Below are 20709 nucleotides of genomic sequence, written 5' to 3'. Positions count from 1 at the left end.
GCCGATGTGAGTGGGAGGACGTGGTGCATGCCTGAAGATGCCAGATTGGCTAAAAACATGCAGAAAAGTAGAACAAATGCAGAACATTTACACATGTCTATAATAATTAAGCCCCATACACACAGGCGTCAATAGGTTACCACATGCTACCAAATGCTTATGATTGGAAGAGGACATAGAGCTGAATGACTAACTTTATGCAAACCTTACTTTTATCTATTAAAGGAAAAACATATATTTTAAGTTATTATTGCAGTTTTAATCTTATAATTATTCATTTTCAATATGATTTTCTAATGTTGACATACATTTTACAATTACTGTTAATATAATAAATGAAAGAATTTGTAGATTACCCACAGATTAGCTACTACTCTCTGCTTAATAACAGCTTAAATATTAAAAGAGAAGTTCATGATCTGAAAAAAAAAAAAAACAATTACACTCACCTAGGTGTATGCACCTTTAATCCAATAAAGCATATGTCCAGTGCACCACCTCTGCACTGAGAACTGAGTGATCAAAGACCACTGATTGCTCAGTTCTCGGTTTTCCGTGAGCAGACAGCCGGTGACTGTCAGTCACCAGCAATTTGCTCTGCCCCTCGAGTACTTACTGGGGCGCTGGGCTGTGCAGGAGGCAGAGAGACCAGCTTGGGCTCTTGGCACCATGCTGAGAGGCTGAACCAGCTGCTGGTCAAGGAACCCAAGTGGATCGCAACTTTAAAGTCAGGATTCTTGTACAGCCTGGACTACGGGTCACAGGAGTGCACAACGAAGTGCATTCCTGTGATCCAGAGAAGTAGGGCCGAAAAAGCTGTGGCCTTACTTCTCCATTAACCACATGGGTGGTGAATTGTTTTCAACAAGTTAGCAGCTCACAGACCTGTCCTGCGAGAAGGTGCTCTTATCTCCTGCTGCTTCCAGTTATGGAGGAACCTATGGCCTTCTTTCCTTTCTCCCACTAAGCAACAATGGGGCTTAAGAAAGGGGGAAAAAGGCCAACCATCTCATGTTAATTCAGACATAGACCGACACAGAGCTTACAACAGTGACTATATTTAGGGATCCAGCAGGTACAGAGGGGAGCACAGGAAAGGTAGGAGGGGGAAGAAGGGGTGCCTGTGTGGTTGCTGGCAGCATGTTTACAACTAAATCCAGCCCTATTTTTAAAAAAATCTAACATATTCTTCCATCCACGGCAAACATGGTAGATGGACAAATCTCCCACTGAGGTTATTATATCCTGATAGAATACAGTGGGAGCTGTCAAACAGTGAATGCTACTGATTATCTGCAGTGTTCAACCACAATTCATCTAGCAGGCTCCTTTGATTTGCAAATTGATGGATGTTGGGCATTAGGGAAACTTCAAGGCCACCCACTGCTAAAATTCCAACCAATTCATCATAAACCAGAGGAAATGGGATCAGAGATCCCATCTCTGTTAGAGAGGGCGTGTCCCTCTTCTGTGACTTAATTTAGTCTTTTTAACCTGATCTCTATCCAATCTATTTCACAATGCAGGTGGAGATATCAGCCTTCCAAAGTTGCTGTCAGGAGTCCACTACCTGCTGAATGCAAGTGGTAAACATGAACTGCTCACATGCATTATTGTATATTCAGTTTACTGAAAAGAATAAAGATTTAAGTACAATAAATTGAAAACAGAAAATGTACACATGCAAAAAAAAAAATTATTATATATATATTTCTTTATATATATATATATATATATATATATATTTCTTTATATATATATATATATATATATATATATATATATATATATGTATATATATACAATTTTGGAATTGTTAGAGTATATAGTAAGCAAACTCAGCATCTGGCAACCTTGCTTTATACAAAAAGAAGGAAAAGAAAAGAAAAAAAAAGGAGACTATGTCACTATTTTAAAATAGCGAGATGGCTCCACAGGAAAGAAAGCAACTAATACTTGTCCTGCTACCCACACTGTTGAACTCTGCTGCATTGAAGATCTAAGCTTGCAGAAGGTTCTTCAGCCTCCTGCATACTTCCGGATACCAAACTCTGCATCTATGCTCCACTTTTTCTTTTGCTGGCCCCATATCACTACTGCTTCTGCAGTGACAAAAGTGCTGACAGAAAGAAACACATAACATAGCATGGAAAACCAGAATCTGTAGTGTTGAATGCTGAACATTCTTCAAAGCTTAGATCTTCAACACAATGGAGTTTACTAGCATGGTCAGCAGGACAGACGAGAATGACTGCTTTCTTTGCAGGCATGCCTTTTTTTAAAAAAATGTTTCCATCCGCTTCACCTCATCATGGAGCCATACTGTTTTGTTTCACATTACATGTCATACACTTATGAATTGAAAATGAGAATGAAAGTGAATGAACAGATTTTATGTTTACAAATGACGTCAGCACATTATCCAGTGTCTTAAAATCTTTATCATGGTCTAAATGCAAACAACTCAATCTGCCGCATGGGGGAACCAAACTCATCTCTTTTGCAACACCCCATCAAGGACCTGTCTTGACGTTGTGTGAACCTCAGCACAGGGACCACAAACATCTCCAAAACTCTGGTTGATTTTTGACAACATTTAAAAAGTTACAATAAATTTCTGAAAATATTGGATATATGTGCTAGCGACATTTGTTCGATATTCTCTTGGCAGGCTCAGCTAAAAAAGTCAAGGCGATTCTTTGCATTGAATAAGAAAGCAGCTGATCTACAACCCAGTATCCATCATTTCGGAAGTAAAGTGTCCAAGGAAGCAAACAGTGAATGCCCCCAATGCATCGTGGGAGGTAAGTGCTCCCTCCTACCCCTAGTGTTAAATGTTATTCAGCTACAACCTACAGCAAAAAAACCTTGAAATGGAATGTGATAGTTAACCTACATTTCGTAATTCTGATCCTCCGTCTCTTGTTGCACGTTCAGCTCTTCCAAGGTAGCATCAATGTCCAGCTGGTTTGTCTCTAATTGTCGTAATAAGGTTTCTCTCTGCAAGACGCAAGACAAATGTTCAGAATCAAGATGCAGGATGTCCTGCCTGCAGAGCTTACCGCCAGTAACCCTGCCTGCATAATACAAGTGCACAATGGTATACCGCACTTGTTTTGTCATATAACTGGAATTAGACCCCCTCCCTACATTAATATTATGAATAAGGACAACTTTGACCCCTTCCTTTCCAGAAGGACAAGAAGTGGAATTCTGTAACAAGTTTTTACAGAATTCCAGCAACACAAGGGTTACGAGTGTCGTTTTCCAACTACATATTAATAAGTAAGCTAGAAGCATGTATCACTTCTTTAGAGGACGATCGTTTTACAAAGCCACTTACAGGTACTGCACAAGTAACCAGCTTTGTAACTCCATACAGGGAGCAGATCTCAGGTGTACACAGTCACAAGTCACCTGTCTACCTGCAAAGTCTACCACAGGCAGTCTTAATTCTTCAACCCAGCATAGAGAAACGTCTATGCTGCGCCAAATGTCTCCCGCTGTTCGAATGAAACAAATGCAAATGCAATGTCATCAAATGGGAATAAAAGGTGGAGGAGTGAAGGGGAAGAGAACGTAAAAGAAGGAAGGAAAGGATATGGAGAAATGAGAAAGGAAAGAGCAAAGGAATGATGAAGAAGAGAAAGAGAAAACATGCGTGCAGTTAACTAACCTTCAAGTCAACCTATCACACAATAAATATTTAACACTTTCTCATCGAAGCAGGTATCTCATGGTACCTGTATGCACCTTTAATTCTTACAAATCCTTCATACCAGGGGTGGTAAGCCAGGGATGCACAGAAATTCTGGCCACCGAAACATACCGGCCCGAAAACAGCCCTATCAGCATTTTGCCGATAAGAAAAATCTAGCCGATACAGGAGACTGTGTACTGCTGATGTGAGGGGGCAGCTGAGAAAGGCAGGAGCGGAGCAGTGTATACAGTGACTGGCTTGTCACAAGATGTCAGTGCCGATTTTTAAATGTAATTATCGGCTTTTTTTTTTTTCTTCTTCACTATAGCTCACAGAATTGGCAGTCACTTTTCCCCTCAGCTAAAAGAAACAAAAGTTTCCTTTTAGTTTCTTTCCCCAAGTTAAAAGAAATGTTTCCTTTTAGTTTATTTCCCAAAATAAAAGAAACAAAGTTTTCTTTAGCTCCGGGTAAAGTGACAGCTCACTATCTGAGATATAGTGAAGAAAAAAGAAAGCAGGCAATTGCATTTAAAAACCGGCACTGACATATAGTGACAGCCAGTGAGGGAGCCTCTCTGTATACACTGCTCCCTCACTGTATACACTGCTCCCCTCCTGCCCCCTCCTTGCACACACTGCTCCCAACCCCCTACAAAGAGGACCTGTCACTCATATGCTGTGACCAATCACAGCTCGCACAGTATTTCTCAATGGCTGCAAGAATGCAAGAAATGATTGCTTTTACAGCCTTTATGGGTGTAAAAGCAATCAGTGTAAAAAAAATCTTCAACACCCCCCCCACAAGTAGTACAGTGTCATTATGGTGACGGCCGTCAATCACCAGTTAAAAAAATAACTAAATAAAAATATAAAAAATAAAATACAAACGTAAAAACATTTTTTTAAAAATTACAATCTTTGGTTATAAACTAATTTGGGTTATTTTTTTTTTTTTTTTACTAAAAAGATTACTGAATAAATTTTGGCCAAGATTTATGAATAAAGATTATTTATTTGCAAAATTTTATAAGAAAAACACTTTTTCAAAATGTTTGGACTTTTGGGCTATTGATATAGCAAAAAACAAAAAAAAGAAAAACCCAGTGGTAAATAAATACCATCAAAATAAAGTTTTATCTGTCTAAAAAAAGTGCTAAAAACTTCATATGGGTACAGTGTTGCATAACCGCGCAATTATCATTCAAAGTGTGACAGCGCTGAAAGCTGAAAATTGGCCTGGACAGGAAGTGGGTAAAAGTGTCCAGACTGGAAGTGGTTAAAGGTCAATACAGGTAAAAATCTAAAAAAAAAATACAGTTAAAAATCTAAACACTACAATGTTGCACAGCGCAAGTGCATTGGTAGAATGCAGAACAGTGCAAGGACATAATGCACATCAGCAGGTGTGGGCAAGCCCTCTTAGGACCGGTTCACACTATAGAAACGCAGTCCAGATGCACTCCGGATACGTTTCTGCATGCACGTTTTTGACGCGTTCCAGTGCATTTTTTTTATGCATTTCAGTTCATTTTTTCCTTCTCTTTTACTTCAATTTACATAAAGACATGTGCATTCCAGTGCATTTTACCGCATTCCAGTACAGTTCTGTGCAGAAAAAATGCAGCATATGTTCTACTTTTTTTTTTCTGCAACTGAACTGCAGGCACTGACATTGACAACCATATAACCTACTTTCTGCGTGTTTTGGATGCAGAAAAAAAGCAACTGAAAAGCATGTAGTGTGAACTGGCCTTGAGGCAAAGCTTCTTTTGCACACAGTTGGGTCCAAATGCTGCCTGCCCTCCTTAACTCAACTCTAATCTGAAACTCTGGTATCCAGAAATGCAATGTTGGTTCGCAATGCCCTACTGGCTTGTGGAATGCCAGTGGGTGTGAGCCAAAGCTCTGACTTGCAGCCACAATGAAAGACTGCACAGAAAAAACTGCTGAGCAATAATGTTATTTGGAAGTGTTCAATAGTGTCTGCTCTTATGGGCTTGAGTTTAGATTTTATTCTTATTGTGTGACATGTTTTATTTCCTTCTTTTTGGGCCATTAGCAACACCATTGAAAGTGTTTTGTTATATCTGTTGGAAAAAGCAAAAAAAAATAAAAATTGCTTATCCTCACAGAAACTCAAAGAACTAGTGACTTTTTGGCTTTGTGCTACTTCAAGCAGCTGTACCATTCCTGTTCAGATACAGTGCTGTGAAAAAGTATTTGCTCCCTTCCTGATATTTTTTTTTTTTTTTTGAACATTTGTCACACTTAAATGTTTCAGATCATCAAATTTTAACATTACACAAAGATAACCAGACCAAATACAAAATGCAGTTTTTAAATGATGATTTAATTTATTGAAGGAGAAAAGCTGCCCAAATCTGCCTGATCCTATGTTAAAAAGTAATTGCTCCCCTTGCTAAATCATGAATGAACTGTGATTAACGACATTTTTTGGAAAGCTGAATTAAATTTCACTTGCCACACCCAGGCCCGATGACTGTCAGACCTGTTGAATCAAGAAGCTGTCTGCCAAAGTGAAGAATGCTAAAAGATCTCAAAAAGCAACACATCATGCCGCGATCTAAAGAAATTTAAGAATTGATGAGAAACAAAGTAACTGACATGTATCAGTCTGGAAAGGGCATTTGGAACAGTGGTGAACTTTTCCAAAAGTGGCCAGCCTACTGAAATTACTCCAAGAGCACAACAACGACTCATCCGGGAGGTCACAAAAGAGGCCAGAACCTCTAAAGAACTGCAGGCCTCACTTGCCTCAGTTAAGGACAGTGTTCATGATTCAACAATAAGGAGACTTGGCCAAAATGGCATCTATGGGAGAGTTCCAATGTGAAAAACACTGCTGACCAAAAAAGAACACAAAGGCTTATCTCAAATTTGCCAAAAAACATCTTGATTACCCCCAAGATTTTTGGACAGATATTCTGTAGACTAATCAGACAAAAGTTGAACTTTCTGAAAGATGTGTGTTCCATTAGATCTGGCGTACAACTAAAACAGCATTTCATAAACAGAACATCATACCAACAGTCAAACATGGTGGTGGTAGTGTGATGGTCTGGGGCTGCATTGCAGCTTCAGGACCTGGACGACTTGCCATAATTGATGGAACATTGAATGTCAAGCGCACTTGGGTTAGCAGCAGGACAAGGATCCAAAACACACCAGCAAGTCCACATCTGAATGGCTCAAAAAAAAAAAAAAAAAAAAAAAAAAAAAACCCAAAAAGGTTCTAAAGGTTAATTTTTTTTTTAATAAAGGTCATCTTTGTGTAATATTAACCACTTGCTGACCACCCTATAGCAGATAAACTGCTACAAGGCAGCACAGGTGTGCAAAATCACATATATATATGTGATTTTACATTTCCGGGTCAGGGGCGCACGTGCACCCTACCCGCGCCACCATTCACGGCCGTCAATCACCAGTTCCCAGCAGGTGATTACTCGCTGGTGCCCGGTAATTTCTGAGCATCTCCGATGGGGAGCATCATCCGATTGTATGTAAACAAAACAGTTCTCCTCCGTCAGCTCGTGCACACTGCTTTGGATGGCTGTGCACAGCACAGCCATGCAAAGCAGTGTGCTTACAGTGAAGCACACAGTTAACACAGACAAGAGTAAAACAGCACACAGTTAACCCTTTGATCGCCCCTCATGTTAACCCCTTCCTGCCCAGTGCCATTAGTACAGTATCAGTGCTTTTTTTTTTTTTTAGCACTGATCACTGTATTGGTGTCACTGGGGATGTCGATGACAGCAAGTCAGTTCCCCCCAGTGTCAGAATGCCCAGCGCAGTCCCGCTATAAGTTGCTGATTGCCGCCGTTACTAGTAAAAAAAAATATATCCATATATATATATACACACACACACACACACACACACACACACACACACACATACATACATACATGTGAAACTCGAAAAATTAGAATATCGTGCAAAAGTTCATTTGTTTCAGTAATGCAACTTAAAAGGTGAAACTAATATATGAGATAGACTCATTACATGCAAAGCAAGATAGTTCAAGCCGTGATTTGTCATAATTGTGATGATTATGGCTTACAGCTCATGAAAACCCCAAATCCACAATCTCAGAAAATTAGAATATTACATGCAATCAATAAAATAAGGATTGTACATAGAATATCGGACCTCTGAAAAGTATAAGCATGTATATGTACTCAGTACTTGGTTTGGGCCCCATTTGCAGCAATTACTGCCTCAATGCGGTGTGGCATGGAAGCTATCAGCCTGTGGCACTGCTGAGGTGTTATGGAAGACCAGGATGCTTCAATAGCGGCCTTCAGCTCTTCTGCATTGTTCGGTCTCATGTCTCTCATCTTTCTCTTGGCAATGCCCCATAGATTCTCTATGGGGTTCAGGTCAGGCGAGTTTGCTGGCCAATCAAGCACAGTAATCCCATGGTCATTGAACCAGGTTTTGGTGCTTTTGGCAGTGTGGGCAGGTGCCAAGTCCTGCTGGAAAATGAAGTCAGCATCCCCATAAAGCTCGTCTGCGGAAGGAAGCATGAAGTGCTCCAAAATCTCCTGGTAGACGGCTGCGTTGACCCTGGTCTTAATGAAGCACAGTGGACCAACACCAGCAGATGACATGACTCCCCAAATCAACAGATTGTGGAAACTTCACACTGGACTTCAAGCATCTTGCAGTGTGTGCCTCTCTATTCTTCCTCCATACTCTGGGTCCTTGGTTTCCAAATGAGATGCAAAAGTTGCTCTCATCAGAAAAGAGGACTTTGGACCACTTTAGCCCAGGTAAGATGCTTCTGATGTTGTTTGTTGTTCAGGAGCGGCTTGACAAGAGGAATATGACATTTGAAGCCTATGTCCAGGATCCGACTGTGTGTGGTGGCTCTTGATGCACTGACTCCAGCCTCAATCCAGTCCTTGTGAAACTCCCCAACACTTTTGAATGGCCTTTTCCTGACAATCCTCTCCAGGCTGCGGTCATCCCTGCTGCTTGTGCACCTTTTTCTTCCACACTTTTCCCTTCCACATAACTTTCTATTAATGTGCTTTGATATAGCACTTTGGGAACATCCAACTTCTTTTGCAATTACCTTTTGAGGCTTTCCCTCCTTATGGAGGGTGTCAGTGATGGTTTTCTGCACAACTGTCAGGTCAGCAGTCTTTACCATGATTGTGATTCCTATTGAACCAGACTGAGAGACCATTTAAATGCTCAGGAACCCTTTGCAGGTGTTATGGCTTAATTAGCGGATTAGAGTGGGACACTTTGATCCTAGAATATTTCACCTTTTCACAATATTCAAATTTTCTGAGATTGTGGATTTGGGGTTTTTATGAGCTGTAAGCCATAATCATCACAATTATGACATCACGGCTTGAACTATCTTGCTTTGCATGTAATGAGTCTATCTCATATATTAGTTTCACCTTTTAAGCTGCATTACTGAAATAAATGCACTTTTGTACGATATTCAAATTGTTTGAGTCTCAACTGTATATATATATATATATATATATATATATATATATACACATACATACACACACACACACACATATATACACCCCACCATTTGTAAACGCTATAACTTTCACGTAAGCCATTTAATTTACACATAGTGGGATTTTTTTTTTTAGCAGACATGTAGCAGAATATATTTTGGCCTAAATTTATGATGAAATTTGATTTTTAAAATTTTTTTTATTGGACATGTTTAATTGGAAAAAGTCAAAAATATTGTTTTTTTTTCTTCTCAAAATTGTTGTTTTTTTTATATAGCGCAAAAACTAAAAAACACACAGGCGATCAAATACCACCGAAAAAAGGAAATAAATTTCATTTGGGTGCAGCTTTGCATGACCGTGCAATTGTCAGTTAAAGTAATGCCTCGCCATAATGCAAAAAATGGCCTGGTCAGGAAGCTGGGTAAATCCTCTGGAGGGCAAGTGGTTAAAAATCTGTTTGATGATTTCAATCATTTAAGTGTGACAAATATGCAAAAAATACTTTTTCAAAGAACTGTAACTTCTGTGAAGTAAAGAGTACTCTCTTCCAATGTTATGTCGATAAGAAGAGTGGAAAGTGTTCTGAAGTCTTAACACCTCCTGTCCTAGGGTGAAAACAGTGTCTCTCCAAAGATGCAGTATAGTGAGTAAGCAATAGAAAGTATTAATGGATGGATTGTGAAAATAAAGGAAAAAATTCTGAAAGCAGAAAAACTAACAGCCACCAAATGATGTAAAGGAAAAAATAAATTAAATAAAATAGATGGAAAGTAAGGAAATCACAGGAGGAAAATAAACCCGTGCTACCCGTGCCACGCTATTGGCTGCTGGATATGTCAATCTCCGGGTCTTGGTGATCGTCGGCAGGGCTGAGAGGGGAGAGATCTGTGTGTACATGGACATGCTGCTTTGAATCTCTCTACACAGCAGAGGGATCCAAAGCAGCATGTTTTCCAAGTAGAACACAACACACACACAGCACACTGTTAACCCTTTGTTTGCCCCAGATGTTAACCCCTTTCTGCCCAGTGCCATTAGTTCACTGTCAGTGCTTTTTATTAGCCCTGATCACTGTATTAGTGTCACTTTAGATGTCAGTGGCAGTCAGTCCCTACCCAGTGTCAGAAAGCCCGCTGCAGTCCCACTCTCAGATGCAGATCGCCACCATTACTAATACTGTATATAAAAAAAAATTCCAGTATATATACCACCATTTGTAAACGCTATGACTTTCACGTAAACCAATTCATTTACACGTATTGGGATTTTTTTTTTTAGTAAAGACATGTAGCAGAATACATGGGCTAAATTTATGAAGAAATTTTATTTTTTTTATTGAATAGGTTTTATAGCAAAAAGTCAAAAACATTTATTTATTTTTGAAAATTGTCAGTCTTTTTTTGTTTATAGCGCAAAAAAAACCAAAAAAAAACCCGTAGAGGTGATCCAATACCACCGTAAGAAAGCACTATTTGTGGGAAAAAAGGACATAAACTATATTTGGGTGCAGCATTGCATGACCGCGCAATTCTTAGCTAAAGTAACGCAGCGCCGTAATGCAAAAAATGGCCTGGTCAGGAAGGGGGGTAAATTCTCAGGAGGGCAAGTGGTTAAAGATAAGGAAACAGAAAGGAGGAAGGCAAAACAAGATCTTAGCTAAAGTGAGGAAAAGGGAACCACTATTAAATATGCAATATATGTATCTAGTTTGTGCTGTGTTCTAAACATTTTGTAAATAATTTTTCTCCTTCACTGATGTGCGCTAATGAGGCTGCAGTGATGAGCATTGACAGGAAGCACTGATAGGCACCGCAATGCAGCACTGATGGACACTGAAAGGCAGCACTCATATGGCACTGATATGCGGCATTGATGTGCACTGGTAGGCACTAATATGTGGCATTGATGGGCACTGACAGGTGGCATTGATGTGCACTGGTAGGCACTGATATGTGGCATTGATGCGCACTGACAGGTGGCACCGACAGGGCTACACTGATCATCAGTGCCCTGGTGATCAGTTGAGATGTCCGCTCTGAGGAATGCCGGTTACCAGCTCTCCTCTCCTCAGGCGCTGTCAGTGTGAGGAAAGGATTGCCAATAACCGGCATTTCCTGTTTACATATGATCAGCTATGATTGGGCACAGCTGATCACATGACAGAACCTGTGTCATCGGCTCTTTACTGTGACACAGCGCACCACCTATCGCCATGCTCCCCCAGAAGCACGCATGCGCAGTTAGAGTGGGAGGATGTCATATGACGTCCTCCCAGAACAAGAGAACCGCTGCCCGGCTGTCATTTCCTTATATGGCAGTCGGAAGGCGGTTAAAGGTTAAGTTCACCTGTTCCCTTTTTTTTCCTATATTCCAGCTCCTCTATGTACCAATATAGCATTAATCTACTTCTTTGGCAGAAATTCGAAAGCTTTCAATTTTTTCCTACCCACCTTTATGTCACTGTCCAGATGGCTGTTCAAAAGGCTTATCCATTACTTCTGCCTTATTTCCTGCAGACTTTAGGTCATGACACAGGAAGGAGTTGACCAGCTGACCTCATTAGCACGCACCCTACATCATCTACCCTCATACCTCCCAGCCACTTCCAGGTGCACGAATATTGAATAAACAGCAATCAGTCAGTGATCACTGTTCTCACTATTCCCTGGTTCACATATATGCAGCCGTGCGGGCTGCGTTTTGCGCGGGCACGAGAGTCCATTCATTTGAATGTACTCCTGTGCCCGTGACACGCAGGGAAGAAGTCCCTGCACTTCTGAAAATGCAGCCTGCACGGGAACCTCGGTTCTCAGTACGGTTACATTTTCCAGTGCAGGTGGCGTGCCATCAGAACTAATGGCAGCAGCCCACGGGTCTGCATTCTTCGGCACCACCCACACATATGTGAACCTAGCCTGAGGGCAGCACAGTGGCTAAATGGTTAGCACTTCCGCCTGGCAGTACTAGGGGTCGTTGGTTCGAATCCCAGCCATGGCACCACCTGCCTGGAGTTTGTTCTCCCTGTGCCTGCGTGGGTTTCCTCCAGGTACTCCGGTTTCCTCCCACACTCCAAAGACATGCTGGTAGGTTAATTGAATCCTGTCTAAATTGGCCCTAGTATGTGTATGTATGAATGTAAGTTAGGGATCTTAGATTGTACGCCCCTTGAGGGTCAGGGACTGATGTGAATGTACAATATATATGTAAAGTGCTGCATAAATTGACGGCACTATATAAGTACTTAATAAATAAATACACATACATTGATTTTTATTTTTCTACCTTAACTTTCATCTTGCATAGATCATTCATTTGGCAGAGTGTGGTGAGTGAACAGATAACAGCCTATGTGGATAGAGCTGTAGTACTGAAAAAAAAAAAAAAAAGAATTGTGTTCTGTAAAGTTCACCATACACTATACAATCTGAATGTAATATCTCCTTTAGTTCTACCATCAACTATATAATGCAAGGGCCTGCCTGACTGGATACAGAATGATTGGGTAGATAGGTGGGTCCTCCTATTCCCTAGTTCTGGAAAATCTAAAGAAAATTGTACAGAGACTGTACAGTCGGATTGCATACTGTATGGCCATGTTTATACAAGTAGATAGGAGGGAGTGGATGGACACACTCAGCTGTCAAGCCCCGTGCACATCTCTGCATAGGGAGAACTCACATTCCCGCAAGTATTTATTTATTTTTTTGTTCCTGGTGGTTTGGAGCATTTTCACTTGTCACATACAGAAAAGCTCATCCACTTGAACGGGCTGCCATGAGTGCGATAATCGCTCCAAAGAAGCTCCAGAACTTTTTTTCTTTTTTAGGAGAGGAGTGTGGTGCTTTTCTTACTGTGATTTTTGGTGCAGCACATTTCTGAAATTCAAGGCAAAGCACGCATTTTCTGTGCAGTTTGCCATGCGTTCGGAAGCACGCAGATGTGAATGGAGCCTCGTTGTTCTGTGTAAACACACCAATTTCACTGTCAGGCCCCATTCACATCTAGCAAAGTGGGAGAACACATTTTTTGGCTTGTTTTACCTGTGACATGCGTAGGGCAGCCCGTTGATTTCAATGGGCTGTGCTACATGTGGCTCATGGAACATTTTGTCGTGATGTGGGTTGCACATTTTTTACTATGCATTTTGCTGCGATTGCCACTCATTTTTTTCACATGGATAAATGTGTTTGCTTCTGTGTTTGGCATGACGTTTACAATTAATGGCACCGAAAGCACAACTAGTTAATTTTAGGTATATAAAGGTGGCCATACACAATGCAATCTGATTGTACAATCTCTGCACAATTTACTTCAGATTTTCCAGAATTAGGGAATAGGAGGACCCACCTATCTATTCAATCACTCTGTATCCAACAGGCAAGCCCTTGCACTAAATAGCTGATGGTAAATCCAAACAATCAGATTCTATAGTGTATGTGAACTTTACAGACCCTAGAACACAATTCTCCTGTTTTCAATACTACAGCTCTATCCACATAGGCTGTTATCTGTTCATTAAGCACACTCTGCCAAATGAATGATCTATGCAAGGTGAACGTAAAGGTGGAAAAATAAAACTCAATATATGTGTATTTAGTGAGAACAGTGAGCACGGATTTATTGCTTTTCATTAAATATTCGTGCACCTAAAAGTGGGTGGGAGGTATGAGGGTAGATGATGTGCATGCTAATGAGGTCAGCTGGTCAACTCCTTCCTGTGTCATGACCTGAAGTCTGCAGGAAATAAGGCGAAAGTAATGGATAAGCCTTTTGGACAGCCTTCTGGACAGTGACATAAAGGTGGGTAGAAAAATCAGAAATCTTTTGAATTTCCATAAAAGAAGTAGATTAATGCTATATTGGTACATAGAGGAGCTGGAATTTAGGGGAAAAAAACAGAAAGGTAAACAAAGGTGAAATTATCCTTTAAAGTAAAAAAAACATTCCATTAACTGCTCCCCCCCTCCCCCCCCCTCCGTCTTTAAACACGTACCTGTCTCCTCTCACTGATCCAGCAATGTCGCCAGCTGCGGCACTGCTGCTCTCTCTTCTTGGTCTCACAGGAGAAACAGGCAGTAGCAGGAGCCATAGGCTCCTGATGCTGTCAGTCAAATCCTGTGGGAGGGATCAGGGGCGTGGTCAAGAAGCACTGTGTGCATCTATGGACGTACACATCCTGGATTCAAAGTGTGTGCATGGGTCTCCAATTTTCAGCCAGCTTACTGAGGGGGTATTCTGAGGAGAGTGCCGACAGGAGAATCCAGACAAAGAGGTAAGAGACTGTTCTGTGCAATATCTTTGCACAGAGCAGTTAAGTAAAACTTTGCTTTTATAGGAAAAAAAAACACAAAAAAAAACAACATTGCTTTTTAAAACTTTAAGTGATAGGAAAAGCAGAGAATGAAGCCTAAAGTATAAGCACTTTAACACTGCACTGTAGCAGAAAGATGGCTACAGGGCTGTTCTCTTGTTCTGGGAGGGCATCTATAGACGTCTTCCCAGAAAGCACCTAGGGTGCACATCGGGCTCTCTAGGCGACCGTTGTGTCCTTTATCACAGGTCACTGTAAAGGGACAATCACAACCGTCCTTTACCATGTGATTAGCTGTGTCCAATCACAGCTGATCACATGTAAACAAGCTTGCTGGTTCAGCTTTCCTTTCCTCAGCGCTGTCACTATGTGAGGAAAAGAAAGCTGATAACTGGCAATCCTGACAACACTTTGTTTACACTGCTAATCAGGGAACTGATCATCAGTGACCTGATTCTCAGTGCAGCCTCAGCAGTACTGATCAGTGTAACTTATCACTGCCAATCAGTGCCCATAAGTGAAAAAGAAAAATTACTTATTTGCAAAATTTTATAAAAGAAACAAAGAAAAGGTTTCTTGTTTGTTTTTTGTTTTTTTTTTACTTTTTGGTCTTTTTTCATTTGTTTAGCAAAAAATAAAAAACCCAGTGGTAATTAAATACCACCAAAAGAAAGCTCTGTCTAAAAAAAAATGATAAAAATGACAATAATACAGTTTTGCATGACAGCGCAATTGTCATTCAAAGTGCGACAGCACAGAAAGCTGAAAATTGGCCTGTGCAGGAAGGGGGTGAATGTGCCCGATATTGAAGTGGGAAAAAGTGATTTAGGTTAAGTAGGATCTCACCTGGAGCTGGAGGAAAGGGATGTTAAAGAATTTGTGCAAATATTTCAGCCCAAAGCTGTTCTTCATGGAAGACTCAGCATAGCGGATGTAGGAAGAGCCAGGCCGTCTGTACAAAGAAGCAGAGAACAAGGGAGAAGATGGTCATCCAATGCAGCAATCTCCAAGGGCAGGATAATCAAGAAATAAACCTTAGTACCTGATAACATAGTAGACAGTGAACAGGATCAGACAAAGGAAAAGAACAACCTAAAAAAAAAGGATTACATGGGGCAGTCATGTCAAAATTCCCCACATGGAATGCTGCAGCTCAAAGCGCATGATGGTGGGGTGGGGAAAAGCTTGTACATGCTTCTATTCAACAATATGGCTTTAGAATAATTCTGAAAAGTAATCTGTCAAACAGGAATAGGAATGTGCTGATCAGTTTTGGAAGGTTCAATCTCTGGGGTTGCTGTAATTTCTTGTTTCACTACCCACTGAGTAACAGACCTAGAACAAGCCTGTGTACATCATGGTAGCAACATCTGTGACTCACAAGTTACCCAACGATAAAGATGACAGCTCGAGCTTGCAGATTAAAAAACAAGCCAATTGTCATGTTTCTTCACGGGTTGTTTTTTTAAGCTCCTGTCTTGTACTTATATTTGATGCTTGTAATAGAAAAAGAGAGTGAAATTAACCACTTGCCGCCCGGCCTATGGGCAAATGACGGCCAGGCGAACATTTCGTCCCTCAGGGAGGGAGTCATATGACGTCCTTCCCGGATAGCACTTTGCTCATGCCCGCAGGGCCGCGCTATGGCGAGATCTGTCACCAGCCATGTACCTCGGACACAGCCGATTACAGATCTGTGTACCAGCCCCATTGCCAGTACCATGTGACCTGCTGTGACCAATCACAGCAGGTCACATGGTAGTTGTATACAATGGATGGCTTCATTTCATGCCATCCATTGTATACAAGTGTGTCTAGCTGTGAATGGTCACAGTGATCACAGGCACAGGCTGGGCCAATTACAGCCCATCTGTGTCGTCATGTGATTAGCCGTGGCCAATCACAGCTAATCACAACAAAAAAACCTGAATGAATCAATTTCACCCAGTTAAATGCTTGCTTATAGCAAAGAAATTCTTTGCTATAAGCAATCAAATTGTGTAGAAAAAAAAAATTACTGATCACATCCCCAAAGTAGTACAATGTTACTATGGTAACATTATACTACTTTGGTCGTAGTGTAATAAGGAAAAAAAAAAAATCTTAAAAAAAGAGAAAAAAATGTAATGAAAAAAAAAAATATTTTTTTTTGTACTGTCACCAGTGTCCCTGATCACCGCTATACCATATATATGCTGACGCTGTACTGCACTGGAGACAGTATGTTAAAAAAAAAATGTGAAAATAATTTTTTTAATTTCTTCATGTTCCGAAAAATGACTTAAAAAAAAATTACAACTTCAAAAAAGTCGCCATGCCTCTTATGAAATACGTCGGACTGTCTACTTTGCAAAAAGGGGTCATTTGGGGGAAATCTGTACTGTTCTGAGATTTTTGGGCCTCAAGAAATTAGATCAGCCATCAGTACTTCAAGTTTGGTCAATATTCAGATATATTCCATAGTTTGTGAACTCTATAACTTTCCTACAGACTAAATAATAAATACTGATTTGGGTTATTTTCACCAAATAAATGTGGCAGAACACATCTTGGCCTAAATTTATGAGGAACAATTATTTATTTGCAAACTTTTATAACAGAAACAAAGAACCATGTTTTTTTTTTCAATATTTTCGGTCTTTTTTTGTTAATTTAGCAAAAAATAAAAACCCCAGTGGGGATTAAATACCACCAAAAGAAAGCTCTAGTTGTATGAACAAAATTATAAAATTTAGTTTGGGAACAATCTTGCATGACCGCACAATTGTCTTTCAAAGTGTGAGAGCGCTGAAACCTGAAAATTAGCCTGGGAGGGAAGGGGGTAAAAGTGCCCGGTATTGAATTGGTTAATCTGAATGGCTAATGTCAAACAGAGAAAAAGGCAACTGCAAAACTGCAAGGTGAGGCAACTACATGGGCACCTACTGACTGCAGCTTTCAGTGCCTATACTCTATTGAAATTTTGGGTTTTCTTTCCTAGTAGTGTTAAAGTTTGCGTAACCCTCCCCCCTATGTTCCTATTGGCCTGTTACTTTAAAAAATGGCTCAGCTTCCAGATTTGCAGTGCTACACAAAGGTTGCGCTTTACTGCACTTTATCACAATTTAAGTCTGGGCAGTCAGCTGACTCACTGAAAACAATGCACTCCCCCCCACCCCGTGTGTCTGACATCGTAGCTGAACTGTTACAGTGAACTTGTAGTGAGATAAATGCATGGGATGCCATTGTTGGCCTTTATTTGAAAATACTCTGATTGTTGGCTTCAGTACTTGGAAACACTGACCTATAGCACTCATACTCATGCTAATGCCGGCCATAGAGGGGTTATCGGCTGAATTTTCGTCCGCACAAAAAATTGGGCGATATTCACACCGTTAGTGGGGCAATGCCGTCGGCCGTTTTTGGTGGCAGCATCGGCAACGACCGATTTTTCATTTAACGGCCGATAAACGGCCAGCCTTAGGCAGCAACTTAGAAAATACTTTAACCACGTATATCTCTAAATTTTATATAGTTTTAAAGAATAAGTTCGCCTTTTCAAAAAAAAAACATTTTGAGCAGGTAAAAAAAAATGTGCATTTATTATTTTTTTTCTAAGGCGTCTGCAGAGCACTGCAGATTACAGGTGCAATCTCAGACTCCTGCAGATTCTCAGTATAGCTGTGTGTCTGTATCTCGTACAGGCCGGTACTTGAGACCAGGGAGATCAATGAACTATGAGAGCGCGCATCAGCGCCCTCATAGTTCATTGAGAACTACAAGCTGTCAGCTACAATTGCAGATGGTACTTGTAGGCATTCATTCACAGGAAACTGTGGATAAGTGACGCAGTTGTGGGTGGAGCCCTGCACAGCTGCGCTGTTTTCAAATTGTGACAGTGGGTGAAGGTAGAGGACTCCCTGCCCGCTGTCACATGGAGGCATGAGCGGGTGGTGCGAGGCTAAGCATGCTGGAACATGTTACATGTTCCACCTTAAAAATGGGTGGAACATGTAACATGTTCCAAAGGTGAACTTATCCTTTGTGTGTGTGCTACCTATTTTCCTAAATCTTTATTAATGTTATACTTTTTAACATGTACCAATGACAGGCAGGGAAGCAGTATTTAGAGGTTAAAAAAACCATATCACCAAAATGTTGCGCTCCCAATCTCCAACAAACTATATATTGATAACTTCAAATATAATAACCACACATAAAACAATATATCATATCCCAAATTGATAACTGTGATGTAAATCAAACAAAAAACAGTCCCATTATTCAAATAATAGTCCAAAGAAATTGTGATGATGTGATCCAAAAACACCAATTGTGACTTTTCGTGAATCCTTATACCATTAAAGATGTGCGCTCACCTCCTTGCAAGCCTAACAGATAGGTTTAATACACTTTTTGTTCACATAGATGGAACCTGCTATAATTTGCTGCAGCATGGAATGGATGTTGGATACCTCCTATGTACTCCACAATGCTTCTCTCCTTAAACACTCGTTATCCTTGCAGGGATCTCTCCCTCCTTCAGGTGCTCAGGATCCCCTGCTCACTCCTCTTAGATGTTCCTCAGTGTCATGGAGCAAAAAGAAATGTGGACATAGTGCTTTATCCTTATAAAACTTTCCTTTATTAAAATGCTCTCACATTATGTGTAACTATAAAGCGCTTTTGTATTAAAATCCTCTGCCTGTGTGTGCCGCACAGCATGTATACTCGCCGTTTGCTCTCTGGTGCCGAGTGACGTCATAGCCCCACCCCTACGCGTTACGCCATAGGTCACGTGGCTTCATCAAGAGATTGTAACAATTACATTTACATCACAGTTATCAATTTGGGATATGCTATATTGTTTTATGTGTGGTTACTATTTTGGAGTTATCAATATATAATTTGTTGGAGATTGGGAGCGCAACATTTTGGTGATATAGTTTTTTTATACACAGTTAGAGTATATGATATATGTTAGCAATCCAGAGGAGTTTTATTTTAGTGGCTCACAAGTTATACACACATTCAGTATTTAGAGGTTAACAATGTCATCCTCAATGCTTCCCCACTCCAATAAATAGAGAGACAGAGTACATGCACCAAGCAACAAAGTTGCTTCTAGTAGTTAATCAACAAAAATCTGTATTTAATGCAGTAACAAAAACAAAGCAGCACCTAAAAAGAAAAAAAATGTGGATAAATGCTAGTTATACATTTACCTAAAACATTTCAAGTGAAAACACAAAGAAAACGTCTAGGAGTAAAAATAACATTCTTAAAAACGACAAAAAAAATTGCAACATCACACGACTCCTCTCACCTGTTAAGGCCCTCGATACAATCTCGCACATCATCGGGCAAAATGACGCGGTGTTCCCCCATGTCACGATAGTTGCCAAGAACACACACTGGCACATGGCTTGGTACCTTGGGGAGCTCTCTCATAATGTAGTTAAATGTCCTGAAAACCGAGCAGTGCAGATAATCAGGTCTGAGAAAGAATAAGTGTTATCCACAATGTTCTTCGAAAGTAGAAACCCAATGACATGGAGCATATATACAGCAACCAACCACAGATGGGATTCTAATCACAGGTCAGTGGGGACCCCACGAATAATAAAGTCAACTGGGCAAATGGAAGCTGAATAATTAAGCTGTGTCTTGTGCTTTCTCTTCTTCTGGATTATTGCTGTATCAACCCCTTGTTGCCGACGTCACACAAATATGCGGCCTCACAGAACTGGGCTTTTTACCGTGGGGCCGCCTATTTGCGAACCTGTGTTTGTGCTGGGAGCGTGCTGCACACCGCGCTCCCAGCACAAAGACCAGGGTGTCACTAATGTTCTAATGATCGGGACCCAGGACTCCCGATTCTGGGTCACATGATCGCTGTGACAGCCTCCGATTGGCTATCACAGTGATCAGTCACTGTACAGCCCCGGCCCCCTTGTTTTTTTTTCTCTCTATGAACAGAGGAGAGAGATCCATTGTATCTCTCTAACTCCTGGCATAGAGAGGAAAAAAAAATGTTTGTTAAAAACAAAAAAAAGAAAAATATTAAAAAAAAAAAAAAAAATAAAGAAAAAAATACCTAGATCAAGGTTTGATCTAGTTCATTGCTAGGGTAAGTATTTGTGTCAAGGCCAGGGTCAAAGGTGAAGGTCAAAAGGCAATGGTAAAAAAATAAATTGGTA

General features: G+C 40.6%; 1 protein-coding gene across 2 annotated transcripts in view; it reads right to left on the bottom strand.

The window, feature by feature from the left end:
* Positions 1 to 20709, bottom strand: part of RABL6 (RAB, member RAS oncogene family like 6) — an 82743-nt gene that overhangs the window by 31118 nt on the left and 30916 nt on the right. For both annotated transcript variants that reach the window (XM_089675044.1, XM_089675045.1), the window contains exons 7-9: positions 19836 to 19976; positions 15377 to 15482; positions 2897 to 3000 (exon numbers count right to left, since the gene is read on the bottom strand). In XM_089675044.1, coding sequence (XP_089531170.1) covers positions 2897 to 3000; positions 15377 to 15482; positions 19836 to 19976 — 351 coding nt within the window. The remainder of the gene's footprint in view (positions 1 to 2896; positions 3001 to 15376; positions 15483 to 19835; positions 19977 to 20709) is intronic.

The sequence above is a fragment of the Staurois parvus genome, unplaced genomic scaffold (genome assembly GCF_062004578.1).
Source record: "Staurois parvus isolate SC_StPar_1 unplaced genomic scaffold, SC_StPar_1.0 ptg000154l, whole genome shotgun sequence".
In the NCBI taxonomy this organism is placed as follows: domain Eukaryota; kingdom Metazoa; phylum Chordata; class Amphibia; order Anura; family Ranidae; genus Staurois; species Staurois parvus.
The sequence above is the reverse complement of the archived record's forward strand: the minus strand, read 5'-3'. Positions and strand labels throughout refer to the sequence as shown.